We start from the raw sequence: 17,755 nt of genomic DNA, 5'->3' as shown, positions 1-17,755 counted from the left end.
TGACAAAGAATCTTCTTGGTAGGAACGAGGAGTAGAGATATTACCTAAAATTTTAGATTATGAAAACCAATTAAAAAGATAATGCTGGTTGCTGATATGTAACACTTTAGACTGAATATAATACTTAACTCTTGATTTGATCATTTTGAAGCATATTGTTTAAGATTTTCTGAAAATTTTTATTTAATTTCCACGTTGCTGCTCTTACAGATAGTCCTACCTATTAAGTCATTGATAAATATTTAATCCCCAATTATACCTGGATTAATGCGGGAAGAACTTATCTCAATGCAAAAACGTTGTCAAATACTAGTACATAATTATTGTGTCACGTCAGAAAATGTTTTAAGTCTAATAAAATAAATTCAGATCCACTGTTTAAGCTGAAATTTAGATACAATGTTATTTGTACCATATCACACATCATATATAAAAACAAGAAAAAACTCTTCAGTATTTACGATGAAAATCGACATTACAATGAAATGACTTATCACTAATTTTTAACTATACATTTACTTCGTTATTCCTGTTAACTTGTGTCATGCAGGTGAACAGGTAAATACAGGATAGGATTAGTATTTGTGTCATTGATTGATCTCTAGGACTATGTCTACGAGGAGGTCGTCCTGCCAACATCTTCCTCTTCCAAAGAACTAGCACAAAATTGCAGCGACTTCTTCATCGAAAAAAAAGATGGAATAAGAAATTAAATTAGATCAGAAACCGAATTACAAACCGGTGCGGTATTGAGAACACGCAAATAGATAAACTTGTTAAATTTACCTCAGTCTCACAGGATGAAGTGGAAAAAGTTATTTCAAAATCTAGAAGTAAATCGTGTGAGCGTGATCGAATTCCGACATGGCTTTTGAAAGAATGCTTAGAAGAGCTGCTACCATCTTTCATGAAAATAATCAATGATTCTTTGGAGAAAGCATATGTACCGGAATCCTTCAAAAGTTCGTTGATCAGGCGACTCATCAAAAAGTCAGATCTAGATGCAAATGTTCTGAAGAACTATACCGTACGTGTCTAAAATTGAAAAGGTAGTCGATGCTCGTTTGGAAAGCCACTTGTCTTTGAACAATCTCCACGAAGGACACCAGTCTGCATACAGAAAATTTCACTCCACTGAGACTGCATTACTGAAAGTTCAAAATGACATTCTCAACACCCTTGACCAAAATGATGTGAGAATGTTAGTGATGCTTGACCTGTAAGCTGCTTTCGATACCATCGACATTATTGCATCGCTTCGACGACAACTTTGTATAGGAAAGAAACCCCACTCGAATGGATAACTTCATATCTGAGCCACTGCTACCAAGCTGTGACCATAGATAGTGAATTGTCAAACAAAGTGCGAATGAAATAGTGCTAAACAGGGGTCCGTTCTCGGACCAAAACTTTTCACAATGTACACTAAACCAGTTAGTATAATAGGCAAGAAACATGGACCAAATCACCATTGTTACTCCAACGATGGATGCTTTACGCTGTGTTGGAAACTGTCTCGTCGAAATTGCATCTTGGATGAACAGCAATATGTTGAAAATCAATGCCGATAAAATTGAAGTCATTGTATTTACATCTCAAAGAAACGAAAAATATATTGAATCCGTTCCTGTGAAAATTGGAGAAGAGAACATTAAACCATCTAAATGTGAAAGGAATCTTAGTGCTTTTCTAGACTCCAAAATGAGTATGGAAAAACATATTAACTCTGTTTGTAGATCAGAATACGGACAGTTACGTCAAATAGGCCGCATCAGGAAATATCTAAATCTCGTCACGTCACGCCTTGATAATTGCAATGCGCTCTTGTATGCTGTTCCGAAGATTTCAAAATCTTCAAACATTGCAGCTCGCATCACAAGTTATGATCACATTACACCGGTCTTAAAAGAACTGCATTGGATACCAGTTACTCAGAGAGTGGACTTTAACATTCTAGTTTACACATACAAAGCATTACATCACCAATCACCGATCTATGTAAAAGACAAGAAATTTGAGATCCAAGAACAACTCAAAACAACTAGTTGTTCCAAAAAGCAGAGCTGTGAGTTACGGTGATCGTAGTTTTTCATCAGCTGCACCAAAGTTATGGAATGTTCTTCCGGCTACCATTAGAGACGCTAAATGTTTGGATGTTTTCAAATGATCATTAAAAACACACTTTTTCATTAAGATCTATGGAAACTAACTTTGCACTGGAAAGCAAGCTGTTGTAAGACTGTGCAATAGAAGTTATTTTACTGTTGTTTATTGTTCTTTATAATATCTAGTATAATTGATATATATATAGTCAAACCTTATTTTAGCTAACTTCCTCTGGTAATTTTAATGCCGATATTTTAAATATATTTTTATGTTGTATTGTGTGTCCATATCATTCTGTTATATGTAGTTTGTACAGCGCTTTTGAACGTTTACTTTTTACATGAAAAGAGCGCTACAAAAATCTGGTAAATAATAACAATAAGACATGTAACAATAATAATAATAATAATGATAATAATAATGATAATAATATAATAATAATAATTTATATAAGCCGCTGTGGTCACGACAGCATGACTTTACTTTAGCGGAGAAGTTATCAGTTCGAGCATGTGTAAGTAGCTTCCTTACATCAGCTCATTGTTCTCTGTATGCTTGATCGTCATGTTTTGTTTCATATTCTTGTTGATTTCTGACATTTTTGTTCTGTCCCTCTATCGAATGTTTATATGTTTATGTTACAGGTGGTTGTGTATAGTCTAACTATCATTGAGCAAAGTTCTATAATGCTATTTCATTTCACAATATCAGAAAGTTAAAAGGTATTTTACATTCTATAATATACTTTATGGTAAGCTCACTACTTTAAGCATTGCGTTTCATGTTTTTGTGGAAATTGTAAATGTTGATGATCATATGGGCCAAACATATGAAAATAAACTTGTAAACTTGATACCGCCAAAATGACAGAACGATAGTGTGCGGTTTTCGTATTGTTTCGCCCCTGCCACAAGGACAGAACGATATTGCGCGGTTTTCGTATTGTTTCACCCCTGCCACAAGGACAGAACGATATTGTGCGGTTTTCGTATTGTTTCACCCCTGCCACAAGGACAGAACGATATTGTGCGGTTTTCGTATTGTTTCACCCCTGCCACAAGTACAGAACGATATTGTGTTGCTGTCTCGTTGTTTCTAGGTCTCGTTCTGTCTCTCCCGCCAAACGATAGAACGACACAAAGTGAAGATCGGCTGCTTTGTACTTTGTGCGAAGTGGAGCAAGAACATAAGTAGTCCGCGTAGCGATGTTGGAGATGTGTAAGTGCATGTGGTGCAGAAAAAATGTACGCCAACAACACGCACCGTAATAACTGTCTTATATGAGAGCTAAAATCTCTCCACTTCTCTTGCTTTAGCGAGATACATTTCTAATCAAGCAAATAACAATTAGCTACAAGTTCGCCAATACCATTTACACTTTTTATGTGTTTTCGAACACAATTTTGCAATCTGTATTTATATTTTAATTGTTTATACAGTAAAGGAGACTTCTCGGGATCTTGAAGTGACTTTTGTAAACGTCCCCGAATATATGCCGGAGCATTTCTACATGAACACCATTTCACGTGAATAATTTTGACAAAATTAGGCTTTCGACACGGCTACTTTATCCACAGATACTACATTTGTCCTGCAAGCAATTTTCAAAAAAACCTTTATTTGTTTGTTCTGTGCTAGTTTATTTGTCTGTACTTTGTCTATGTACTTATGCGTAAATGTCAATCTTGTAAAAGGTACACATGCGCTTGTTTCAGTATAATATTAAATTATATTATATTTCACCGCATAAACAGCAGATGCAGTAGTTTCACAAATGGATCTCAGCCACGAGAGAACATAGAACTTCTGGAACTCTTAACTTTAGTTCTAAAGTGAAAGACATTTTTCATCTTGCATGTAAAACAAAAACATGAAGATTTTCAGTAAAACAAGGCAATATTGATGTCACGTTAACCTGTTATTTGGCGCTATAAAATGGCTGGAAAGAGTGCTACCAAATTTGATCTAAAAGACGTTTTAGAATAGAAATGTTTATTAGAACGGTGTTACGCACTGAAATGATTATTAAGCGCGCAGGATAACTCACTAGACTACCTCTAAGTTATTCATCGTGATGTGTTACCTCCCGTACTTTAACACTAAAAAGATCCTTAATTAAACATGGTTTTGCGTTGACGTCACGTCGGCCTACTATATTTTGCACCATAAATGAGCCATGAATAATGTTTCCCTAATTCATCAATTGTTTACATTAAAGACATACTAGAATCATAAAAACATATAGCAGGTCCATGTTAACACTCCGAATCAGTTATATGCCGCGCGTAATAATTCTGCAGGCGACTATCCACTTCGTATTGTTTCGATATATTAAAACACGGTTCTGCTTTACATTTTTTTTTGAAGAACATGAAATACTGGAAACAGTTGGTTGATTAGGATAATATATATCACCACTGAAAAGCAACAAGTAACCGACAATATATTTATCTGTCAAATAGAAGTTAAAGTTCCATATATTCTTGAATACAGATTAAAGTCCCGGTTCGCTGTATTAGTAAAATACAATAGGGTTATTATAATAATAGCTCGAACTGGGTGCTGTATTCGGCTCGAGTGGATTTTGCCAGATCGGATCTCACGAGGGGCGCAAGCGCCGAGTGTGATCTGTCCTTGCCAAATCCACGAGAGCCGAATACAAAATCCCAGATCTAGCTACTGTTGTAATGATCCTTTTAATATGTTATCGAACAAAATCTTAAATCTTTGTCGAAGCTAAAATAAAAACAAGTGAAATTTTTATGTTCGCTATTTATAGAAGTATGTCAGGTTATGTATATTAAATGAACGTAGTCCGGCAACATACAATACAAAAGGTACAATACGGATTTTTTTCTGCCAGTTCAAATTTACTTGTAAAATACACGCTGCAATTTTGACAGAATTTATATAAGTATATAATAAAAATGCATGTCCCATCTAGCATTTGAGTTCTCGATGTAGTTATTATACACAGACTAGAGTCCCATGTATTCTAGTTCTCGCTGTATCTGGCACATGACACAAAGTTGACAGCATTCTGTAGCCAAATAATCTTTACAGATTGATCCCTGAAAATAAATAATCGTCTTAGTATCACTTTCAAGCAACTTGTATTTAAAAAATTAACAGCCCTTCATCATCAGACTGGTTCTAGTTTTTCAAGGAGATGCACAGTGAACAGTATATTACTTATAAACAAAGATACTTTCTTCAATTTTACACATATTTTCAGTAAATTTCTCACAGAAGAAAATTGTACATTAGCTTTGATCTATGACTATTGAATATGTTTAGAATAATCGAGATGGATCCGACTGCATTTCGTTAGCTACTGTGTGGATGCAACTTTTCATTAAGTTCTACAAACCCTGATACCACCAAGAGTTCGAACACGTGTACGGATAGTAGCGATTCCCCCGGGAACACAACATGTCACGAAAGCACATTCTCCAAGCCTAGCGGAGATATCAGCTAGTACGCAACTCGGGCAGCACCATGTCCACATACCTGAAAATGTGTCAAAGTGAATATAAACTAGGACTTATCTCTGACAGTACGTTGAGGCCATACCAAATTGATATGTCGTTCGTCGGAACTACCGCATCAATAATTCCATTCCCGAGAAAAAAAAATAAAAATTACCCGCCCGCACGTACATAAAAATCTCCGAAAAAAAATTTTTTTTTCGATTACGCGGTCCGGAATAATAACGGCAAAACAGGTTTTATCGCTGTTTTAATGCGTCAAAGTGATATTGATCGGATTTCATGAGTCCGTAATACATGTAGCTGATGATCCAAACTCAAAAAAGTCAGGAATTATGGTGTTGTTCATCATCTGTTTTAAATCTGGAGTGTCTGTGCTAGTGCCACACATGGCCTTCGATGTGCCTGTAGGTAATGAAATAGGCACATTCTACTTTTGTTCAGTACAGTGAAAAGAACGAAGTCCGACTTGTAAGACGTGCACGGGGATGCAGTTAAAATATTTGGAAATATTGTTCAGATGATATAAAGTTTCCAAACCTTTTGTTATCAGTTGTTTAATTCAGCATGTTAGATCTAGAGCCCAAAGCTGAGGCCAACTACTATCTTAAAAAAATATTTGTTCACGGATCCTGACCGACCTATCACATTGTCTCGACCCAAATATTTTTGAACGTAACTCCTTTAAATAGTACATCAGTCAGATATTCTATCAAAAAGCATTTAGTCAATTTAAAAATTGTTTAGCTTTTCAAATAAGTAGTGTTGGTATGAAAATAATTTCTAACAAATTCTGTCCTTTTGTAACCTCAGTTTTGCCTGTTTGTACACATGATGCCAGGATATATTTGAAATTGGCTGTAAATTGATTGAACGAAAGAAACTGAAAAAAACCAGACTTCCCCAACTCTAAATTTCTAGTTCAGTCAAAGCACAACAAACAACACTTTTAAGGGTGGTCATATTGGGATCGTTCTTTGTCCGTCTGTTATTATTTTTGCCTGAAATGAATCTCTACCACAAAAGCTTAAGCTAGCCTGATCATGATCTGTTAAAAATTATTCCAAAGGGATTCGAGCAATGTCTAAGCATCTGTATGCCCAGTTCTGTCAGGTCTCACTGGTCAAGTGGTTTATTACTTCCCCTGTGCGTTGGAGTTCCACTAGGGGCACAAATTTGTTCATGTGTCAAAGCCATCTAACTGTGTTTCAGAAGAAATGTTATTCCACACAATCATGTGCCTGTTTTGTCTTAAATATTCCTCATCCTGTGCCATTAAATAAGCACATCTTCAGATTAATGTAGAAAAATCAAAATTAAAAATAAGACACTCATTCCTTAGTAATTAAAATTACAAAATAAAAAAGTGATTCATTGAGTTCTGGCAATAATTTATTTGCAAAATCATTCATGTAGTCTTTAAAACATATAGAAAAGCTATATACTGTGTTACCCACACTGTAAATATTTGATTTCTGTGTTATTTCTAAAGAAATGTTAACTTTATATATAATCATAACCGCCTCCTCAAGGGTTCAAGCTGGGGAAAAAAATAAAAAAAGCCCGCTCGCTCCATGTAAAATCTACCCGCCTCTGAAAAAATCAAAATTGAGAAAAAAAAATAAAATAAAAATTTCGCTCGCCCGCTCCTATTTTTTTTGAAAATTTTCCGAAGAACTATTAATCAATTTGGTATGGCCTGAACGGTATGTTCATGAAATAGCCCGCATTCCTGAAAGTATGTCAAAGTGAATATTAACTTTAACACAACTCGGAAAGTACATTGACCACATACCCGAAAGTATATTCATCTAGAATATCTGACAGCATATTACCCACATCCCTGTAGGTATGTCAAACTATAATGCCAGAAATGACACAACTCAGCCACCACATTGTCCACATACTTGAAAGTATGCCAACGTACATTATAAGCTAGGACTGGCGAAAACGATCCAAAGTTACAAGACAGTCAAAATCAAACTTTATTCGCCAGGTGTTATATTAGAACAGCAGTATGAAGCTAGTTATACACATATACCTTTTAGCGTCTGATAAGGATCGGCGTTCGATTCGGAGTTCCTTCCGAAGTAGTGGAACATACTGATGAAATAGGGGTTAGGCCGAGTCACGTACTGATTTTAGAATTGAATATTGAACGTATCAGAAATAAATTGCAATTTGATTTTGCGAAAAGTACTTCTAAACTAGCTATATACAGTAGGATTGTTAGAAACTTAGGATATAGACATGTCATAATTTAAAATGTTTTTCCCCAGGAATTTGCAATCATCATTTGCAAAACAGTTAAAAAAAGGAATTGTCATAACCTTGGAGGTACTATAGTTTAACTGCGATAAAGTGCATCTAATGATGTAAAGCGTATTAATGAAGATATACTGTACGGAATTTCAATAAAATGACGAAAACTTTCCATGATCGAACAAATATTTTTTGAATGTTTGCATTTAATTTCCACCAGTAGGTTCTACATTTTATGTGGATAAAATGGAAACAAGTTTTCAGTATTCAGAGTCAAAACTCCTAAAATTTGACTATATAGATAACCATAACTTATTGAAGTGTCTTGATTTTAATGCCTGAACCGTAGAAGCTGCTAGCTACGTTGTTTGTGAAAATGTGATGAATGTGACTCGAAAGCCTTAAGATACAATAACTGATAATTTCAGTCGAATTTAGATTGTTGTGGGTCCTCCGTGGCCGAGTGGTTAAGGTCGAAGATTTTGAATCAATTGTCCCTCGCCGATTTGGTTCGAAATCTCGTTTTCGGTGTAGACTTTTTACCCGAGGAAGTCATCTAGTTGGCTTCCGGGCGGTCGGTGGTTCTGCCAAGATCATTTTTCTTGCCTACCGTTAATATTATTGCAATATTTACAAAAATATTGTAAATTAAAAATCGCTCACACGCTATACGTAATAATATGACGTTAAATTACGATGATATGTGCACGTGTAGCTTACGGTAATTTCCTAACAGAATAATCTTTTATCCTACCGCAGTGCAGGCCGATATCTGCCTGCCGTAAAAACTTCAGGTTTACATGCAGTCTAAACAACTGACGGACCATTTTTCAAGTACATTCTACCTGAATACGAAATAGTGCGTTGACTTTGTGCATTTTAGTGTTTTTACTTTTTGGTCAGAAATTCAATATTTTAACCAGTTTTAATCAGTCGTTTATTAGCTCGACTTTTCGAAGAAAATGTAGAGCTATTGCACTCGCCCCGGCGTCGGCGTCAGCGTTGGTTAAAGTTTTTGATAAAGTCAAATATCTCTGTTACTATCAAAGCTATTGACTTGAAACTTAAAATAGTTATTAACTATCAAAGTCTTCAGCAGGAAAAACAATTCCCATAACTCTGATTTGAATTTTGACAGAATTATGCCCCTTTTTAACTTAGAATTTTTTGTTAAAATTTTTGAAAAAGTCAAATATCTCTGTTACTATCAAAGCTTTTGACTTGAAACTTAAAATACTTATTTACCATCAAAGTCTTCACCAGGAAAAACAATTCCCATAACTCTGATTTGAATTTTGACAGAATTATGCCCCTTTTTAACTTAGAATTTTTTGTTAAAATTTTTGATAAAGTCAAATATCTCTGTTACTATTAAAGCTTTTGACTTGAAACTCAAAATAGTTATTTACTATCAAAGTCTACACCAGGAGACACAATTCCCATGACTCTGATTTGAATTTTGACAGAATTATGCCCCTTTTTAACTTGGAATTTTTTAAATGTTTTTTTGATAAAGTCAAATATCTCTGTTACCATTAAAGCTTTTGACTTGAAACTCAAAATATTTATTTTCTATCAAAGTCTACCATAGGAGACACAATTCCCATAACTCTGATTTGAATTTTGACAGAATTATGTCCCTTTTTAACTTAGATTTTTTTTTACTGGCAAAGCTTTAATTCAGAGTCAAGCACTGAGAAAAGTAAAGCGCGCTGTCTTATTGACAGCTCTTGTTGTCATTGTTATGATGGAAGGAATTTGAATAACTTCACATTGTCCCACACAAAAATAGAGTATATTTAAGGTATTTGATAGAGATAGGCCCTAAAATTTTCAATGATAGAACTACATTAGATAAAGTCTAGAAATTAATTTCCAAGTCCTTGAAATAACCAAAAATGATTTCACAAATGTGAAGTTTATGATAGTTTTGTTAATATCAATAACAGAAGTTTTAATTTTTAATTTAAAGTTGTGATCCACAAAGAATGACAACTCTTGCCTTGGGCTAGTACTTATAAGTAGAGATCTATTAGTTTACTTCCCTTGCAATTACACAATTGAGTGGAAAATGAAAACTGTTTAAGACACAATATCATACTTTTTTGCACAACAAAATCATTAAGGATTTATTCATTTGTGTTTGATTTACCCCTCAAGACATGGTTCCTATGATTCTGTCAACTTACATATGGTAAAAAATTAACTTTTAACAAGCCAATAATAAAACGAAGTACCAGTAGGTAAATAATAGTGCAGATAATACAGTTTTGCTTGTATCAAAATGTCACAATAGATCCATTTTTGTAATACAGAACACCTGGTAGGATTAGTAAAGGTGCAATTATATTGATCTCTATTTCCTATGCCTATATTTGAATTTATTTCCAGCGTTGTTTTCGGCTGTATTTTATTCAAGTAAAACCACTGCTTGTTTTGTACATGAGCACTCGGTTGGCACCTATTATTGGTACAAGATGTATTGCACAGAAGGCAAACTATTAGCTAAGGAATAAAGTTTTTACTGTAAGGAATCGTGTGTTTCTGAATCAAGCAAAGGCATAGGAATTTACAAATCAGTAAAAATCTGAATGGATTATTTTTGTATCAGAAAACATTTTCAGCCAGTGCACATTAGACTAAACATGGGGCGCACTGGATGATAGTAGTAGCAAGTGCACAACTTAGACAGCATATGGACCGAAAACACACTTGTTAATTAAAGTGTCGGTCAGTTACACACTGGTCACATACAACCACTTTGTCGTCAGTTACATATGGGCCACATACATGTAAATATGTACAATAACTACTTGATCGGTGCAATAGCTTGACAGTATAGCATTGTAATGTAAAAACATGATTTTACATAAGAATGTAAGAATGAATATCACATCCTGAAATTTAGCAGTACAGACAGTCAGGTGAAATGCTTTTGCTATAGAGTAGTCAAACTTTATATAAAAATTCATACGGTAAAATTATATTTTTCTATATATATCCTTTTTCAAGCTTGTACCTACATTTTTCAACATCATCACAACAAGAGAAAAGTCCACTGCTCCAATCTCTATGTCCGTCTTTATGGCCAAGGATACGGTCGTTCTGAACGGCTGTCGGTTGCTGGACGATCACGGTAGTGGATGTGTGATGTTGGGGATGCATCATCATAGGTTGCGGATGTTGGCCGTATTGTTGCTGGGGATTCATTTGACCTGGATCATATGGTTGACTGAGAGCAATATGTTCATACGGCTGTGGCTGCGGACCTCCTTGTCCATACGGCTTTGGCTGCGGACCTCTTTGTCCATACGGTTGTGGCTCAGGACCTCTTTGTCCATACGGTTGTGGCTGCGAACCTTTTTGTCTATGAGGTTGAGGTCTACCTTTTTCATAATATTCTGGCGGCGGATTGCTCATTTTGAAATATATTCAAGCGCGATTACTCCTGAAAACCAATATATATATTTGATGTTATATCTCACTAGCTACGCGTCAAAGGATGTAAGGTCTCACTAGTTACGGGTCATGCGATATAATATACTACCAACTACGAGTCCAACGATGTAAGATCTCACAATTTACGAGTTGAGCAATGTAAGATCTCACGACGTACGAGTTGAGCAATGTAAGATCTCACGAAATACGAGTCGAGCAATGTAAAATCTCACAAGTTTCCATTCGAGCAATGTAAGATCTTACGAGTTGCTAGTCGATCAATGTTAGATCGCACGTGTTACATATCGAGCGACGTAAGATCTCACGAGTTATGTGTCGATCGATGTAAGATCTCACAAGTTACCAGTCGAGCAATGTAAGATCTTACGAGTTGCTAGTCGATCAATGTTAGATCGCACGTGTTATGTGTCGAGCAATGCAAGATCTCACGAGTTATGTGTCGATCGATGTAAGTTCTCACAAGTTACCAGTCGAGCAATGTAAGATCTTACGAGTTACGAGTCGATCAATGTTAGATCGCACGTGTTATGTGTCGAGCAATGTAAGATCTCACACGCTTAAACACATTGCTAGCAAGGTAATATTTGACACACCAATAACTACAAATAAAATGTTTGGCTGCCCGATCATGCGCTGTTTCTTTTAGATTTGATCAACCTTTGTAGCAACCTTCATTAAATGCCATCTGGCGGCTATAAAATGCGAGGGATGAGGTGGGGTGCGTGTGTCATCTGAAAAACCGAGTCTGCTATTATTTAGCTACTTCTGCAATGTCTTCTTGTAGATTTCATTTTATTGATATGAAATACGAATGCTATATCTATACAAATTAAGTTTGGAGTCTCAGAAGGATATTCATTTCAGACAATTCTCGTGTAAATAATGCATTCAACCTGTTCAAGTGAAGAAAAAATGCTTATTACAATGACAGGATTTGAATAGACCTGTTATGTACCGGTATCTTAAATATTTACTTAAGAATTTTCATTTACAGTTTCAAAAGAAGAAATCAATTTCGCATTTTCTTCGTTATGTAATTTACTCTTTTGTTGTAACCGCTTTTCAAATAGACATAGATCATAAACAATTTTTAACATGGTTTAAACCGGTACACGTCAGATTCTGTATAGTGAAGAAATTTTGAATATTGACAACAGAGTAATTATGGGGTACAACTTTACTGTTCAATAACACTTACTGATATGTCAATGGATTCTAAATGTTGGTATCACATATTTGAATACTTGATGTCACCGGTTAATTTTGGATGTGTGATTTTATACAAACAACAAAGGCCAGTCGCCAGTCGGTATGATGGGATATTATTATTAAATATATAATACATGGCCACATGATTATTGACTCGTAGGTGGGGACAAATTGACCTGGTCGGAAAAAATCTTTTTCACCGATGTACATGTACTTTACATACTGTTTTTATGTTTATCAGCTATGTGCAGTGTTGAATAAAATGATAGAGCGCTGAAGTTTTTTTTTTACAATTTTGTTAATCTGTTGGTGAAGCTTAGTAAATGTAAATCCTGATCAGTCATAAATTGAAAATAAAGTAGGTTGGATTTAGATCGGTATCGACCTGGGAAATGGCAACGCCCTCGGTCGATATCACTTGTCCAAGGTCAATCAATCCCCTTATGGACCTCAAAAAAGGCAACACGTGTAATTGTATACTGAGTTGCACGTATTTTAGTGTGCAGTTATATATACTTTACGTATAATTTTACAAGTGTACGTGTATTTACAAGCGAACGTATATATGCGTGCATGTCCACATATGCGCGCACCGGCATACGTATAAAAAAACTACATGCATGAACGTATACAATCATAAGTGCACGCATAATTTCATACATGCACGTATATTTTGAAATGTGAGTGTGTGCGAAGCGGAGCTTTGATCTTAAATATTCCGTGCACTTGTACATTTATAAGTGCACTGGGTCAAAAATATACATTAACGCAAAGTTTTACAAAGTGCACTGTGCTCTTATTTATATGCGTACACGTTCATATATCTTTGCACCTTCATACTTGCACGTACACCTACAAAATGTATACATACACATATATATATATACTTATGCGTGCATGCATATTTTTATATATGCACGTTTTTTTTTGCTCACACGCAAAGTAAACTTTCGATCAAAATAGTACACCATAATAGTAGGTATAAAATTCAAGATGTAAAAAAACAATCGCACATCGTAGTAGCGACTCGGTCCCATCGCAGCATTGACTCGGCATGTAACTATGTCAGCTGCCATTCAGCAGCAACTCATCATAGTTGCATGAGCGATAACTCAGCATGTATTTGCGTGCTTGACAGGTAACTGTGTTAGTGATTGCTCTGCAAATCACCGTGTTAGCGATAACTCTGCATGTAACTTCGTTACACATTACTCGGCATGTATAACATTGTTAGCTTTATTTGGCGTGTAACTATGTTAGCATGTAGCTATGTTAACGTTAGTTCGGCATGAAACTGCGTTAATGATAACTCGGTATGCAACTGCGGTAGCGATAGTTCGGCATGGATCAGCGTTAATGAAAACTCAGCATATACCTGTGCTAGCATAACTTCGATATGCAACTGTGGTAGCGATAACATTTCATGGAACTGTTAGTTAAACATGTAACTATGTTAGAGATATCCAGGCACGTTTGATAAACCGGAAGTGATGGCATAACGTCATTTATCCGGAAAACGTAGAATAAAGCCTGGATTCGGCGTACGGAAATGAAAATCATTTTATGAATTAATGACACATTGTGAGTAAATTTATTAAAATGACACCATATTTCTAAAGTCAAAATATGATATTAAAACATATGACATGTTAAATTATTCAAAATAATGTCTTAAAATTAGCGTGAAATATTCGATTCACTTTAATCATGGTCAAGTATCTCAAAACTAAGCACACGGACCTATACATTTTATTTCACCACATAGGCCATATGTTTATTTACAACTGTGAAAAGTTTCATCAAAATCCACATCGTAGAAAAAATCCCATTCGCGAAAATATGTTTTGAAAAGTTTGACTCCCATGTTTTGACTCCCATTATGAAAAATTGCCCGAGGTCCAAATTTTTCAAATCAGTCTAGCAAAAAATCAAGCACACGACTTATACTTTTTATTTGCTGAATTTCCTAAGTATATTCTGAAGTTTTGAAAAATCAGAGTTAAATCAAATTCTACATTGTAGAAAAAATTTCGATCCAAACGTGCAGAACTCCCTTAAGAATGTAACATGTGTGTTAGAGATAACTAGGCACGCAGGCATGTAGCTCTGTTAACGATAGTCAAGCATGTAACTATGTTAGAGATAACTAGGCATGTATGTTAGAGATAACTAGGCACGTAGGCATGTATGTTAGAGATAACTAGGCACGTAGGCATGTATGTTAGAGATAACTAGGCACGTAGGCATGTATGTTAGAGATAACTAGGCACGCAGGCATGTAGCTCTGTTAACGATAGTTAAGCATGTAACTATGTTAGAGATAACTAGGTACGTAGGCATGTATTTTAGAGATAACTAGGCTCGTAGGCATATATGTTAAAGATAACTAGGCACGTAGACATGAAGCTGTGTTAGCGATAGTTAAGCGTGTAACTATGTAAGAGATAACTAGGAACGTAGGCATGTAGTCTGTTAACGATAATTAAGCATGTAACTATGTTAGATATAACTAGGCAAGTAGGCACGTAGGTCTGTTAGCGATAGTTAAGCATGTAATATGTTAGAGATAACTAGGCACGTAGGCATGTATGCTAGAGATAACTAGGCACGTAGGCATGTATACTAGAGATAACTAGGCACGTAGGCATGTGGCTCTATTAACGATAGTTAAGCATGTAACAATGTTATGGGTAACTAGGCACGTAGGCATGTGGCTCTGTTAACGATAGTTAAGCATGTAACAATGTTAGGGGTAACTAGGCACGTAGGCATGTGGCTCTGTTAACGATTGTTAAACATATAACTATGTTAGAGATAACTAGGCACGCAGGCATGTAGCTCTGTTAACGATAGTCAAGCATGTAACTATGTTAGAGATAACTAGGCATATATGTTAGAGATAACTAGGCACGTAGGCATGTATGTTAGAGATAACTAGGCACGTAGGCATGTATGTTAGAGATAACTAGGCACGTAGGCATGTATGTTAGAGATAACTAGGCACGTATGTTAGAGATAACTAGGCATGTAGCTCTGTTAACGATAGTTAAGCATGTAACTATGTAAGATAACTAGGTACGTAGGCATGTATTTTAGAGATACTAGCTCGTAGGCATATATGTTAAAGATAACTAGGCACGTAGACATGAAGCATGTAGCGATAGTTAAGGTTAACTATGTAGAAACTAGACGTAGCAGTAGTCTGTTAACGATAATTAAGCATGTAACTATGTTAGTATACTGCAGTAGACTAGGTCGTTAGCGTAGTTAGGCATGTATATGTTAGAGATAACTAGGCACGTAGGCATGTATGCTAGAGATAACTAGGCACGTAGGCATGTATACTAGAGATAACTAGGCACGTAGGCATGTATGTTAGAGATAACTAGGCACGAGCAGTGGCTCTTAACGATAGTAAGCTGTAACAATGTATGGTAACTAGCACGTAGCTTGGCTTTAACGATAGTAAGCATGTAACATGTTAGGGTAACTAGGCACGTAGCATGTGTCTGTTAACGATTGTAAACATATAACTATTAGAGATAACTAGGCATGCAGGCATGTAGCTCTGTTAACGATAGTTAAGCATGTCACAATGTTAGGGATAACTAGGCACGTAGGCATGTATGTTAGAGAAAACTAGGCACGTAGACATGTAGCTCTGTTAACGATAGGCAGGCGAAAGTTCAGTATGTAACAATGTTAGGGATAACTAGTCACGTAAGCATGTATGTTAGAGATAACTAGGCACGCATGCATGTAGCTCTGTTAACGATAGTTAAGCATATAACAATGTTAGGGATAACTAGGCAAGTAGGCATGTAGCTCTGTCAGCGAAAGTTAAGGATGTAACTATGTTAGGGATAACTAGGCAAGTGGGCATGTAGCTCTGTCAGCGAAAGTTAAGCATGTAACTATGTTAGAGATAACTAGGCAAGCGAGCATGTAGCTCTGTCAGCGGAAGTTAAGCATGTAACTATGTTAGAGATAACTAGGCAAGCGAGCATGTAGCTCTGTCAGCGAAAGTTAAGCATGTAACTATGTTAGAGATAACTAGGCAAGCGAGCATGTAGCTCTGTCAGCGAAAGTTAAGCATGTCACTATGTTAGAGATAACTAGGCAAGCGGGCATGTAGCTCTGTCAGCGAAAGTTAAGCATGTAACTATGTTAGAGATAACTAGGCAAGCGAGCATGTAGCTCTGTCAGCGAAATGTAAGCATGTGACTATGTTAGAGATAACTAGGCAAGCGGGCATGTAGTTCTGTCAGCGAAAGTTAAGCATGTAACTATGTTAGAGATAACTAGGCAAGCGGGCATGTAGCTCTGTCAGCGAAAGTTAAGCATGTAACTATGTTAGAGATAACTAGGCAAGCGGGCATGTAGCTCTGTCAGCGAAAGTTAAGCATGTAACTATGTTAGAGATAACTAGGCAAGCGGGCATGTATCTCTGTCACCGAAAGTTAAGCATGTAACTATGTTAGAGATATATAGACTAGTAGGCATGTAGCTGTGTTAGCGATAGTGAAGCATGTAACTATGTTAGAGATAACTAGGCACGAAAGCATGCATGCTAGAGATACATAGGCACGCATGCATGTAGCCCTCTTAACGATAGTAAAGCATGTAACAATGTTAGGGATAACTAGGCACATAAGCAAGTAGCTCTGTTACTGATAGTTATACATGTAAAAATTGTGCACGTAGCTGTGTTAGCGATTACTCGACATGTAACTGTGAATGCGTTAAATCAGCACGTAGGTATCTCTGTAGCTCGGCTAATGTTGTTAATAATAATTAAACATATATTGGAAACGATGAATGAATCAATTTGTTTGGCAAAATTGATTTTACCTTGTGGAAATATATACGTAATTTTGTTAAAACGTTGAATAAAAAACTTACCTGCTCTTACGACGACCAAGTTCAGCTCAAATGATCACAAGGACTGCAAAAGGTTTGTGTTAATTACAAATGAAACATTTTGTTTGCATAATGCAAACTGCATGTTAGGACTCATTCAGTGTCTATTTGTTACAGACCCGCCACAATCTAGTGACCTACTTCCCAACATAAACTTCATTAACAGGTATGATAAAGCTATATTACAAAAGGACAGGCGGACAACTTTAGGTCCTTCTTGAATTAATTGTTATCACAACTTCATCAGAATATCTCTTTTCAGTATAGTTTTAAAACATAGATGAATAACCATTTTACATTCAATAAGATCT

General features: G+C 35.9%; 1 protein-coding gene across 1 annotated transcript; it reads right to left on the bottom strand.

Moving 5' to 3' along the window:
• Positions 1–4,399: 4,399 nt before the first annotated feature.
• Positions 4,400–17,566, bottom strand: LOC123525248 (placenta-specific gene 8 protein-like). The gene is made up of 4 exons (XM_045304138.2): positions 17,427–17,566; positions 10,880–11,304; positions 5,477–5,616; positions 4,400–5,177 (listed from the first exon to the last, which is right to left on the bottom strand). The coding sequence occupies exons 2-4, from the start codon at positions 11,274–11,276 to the stop codon at positions 5,085–5,087; spliced, it is 630 nt and encodes a 209-aa protein (XP_045160073.2). The 5' UTR covers positions 11,277–11,304; positions 17,427–17,566; the 3' UTR covers positions 4,400–5,084.
• Between the last annotated feature and the right edge of the window lie 189 nt (positions 17,567–17,755).

Source organism: Mercenaria mercenaria, chromosome 3 (assembly GCF_021730395.1).
Source record: "Mercenaria mercenaria strain notata chromosome 3, MADL_Memer_1, whole genome shotgun sequence".
Classification (NCBI taxonomy): domain Eukaryota; kingdom Metazoa; phylum Mollusca; class Bivalvia; order Venerida; family Veneridae; genus Mercenaria; species Mercenaria mercenaria.
Note: the sequence above shows the minus strand (reverse complement) of the source record. Positions and strands in the feature narration are given on the sequence as shown.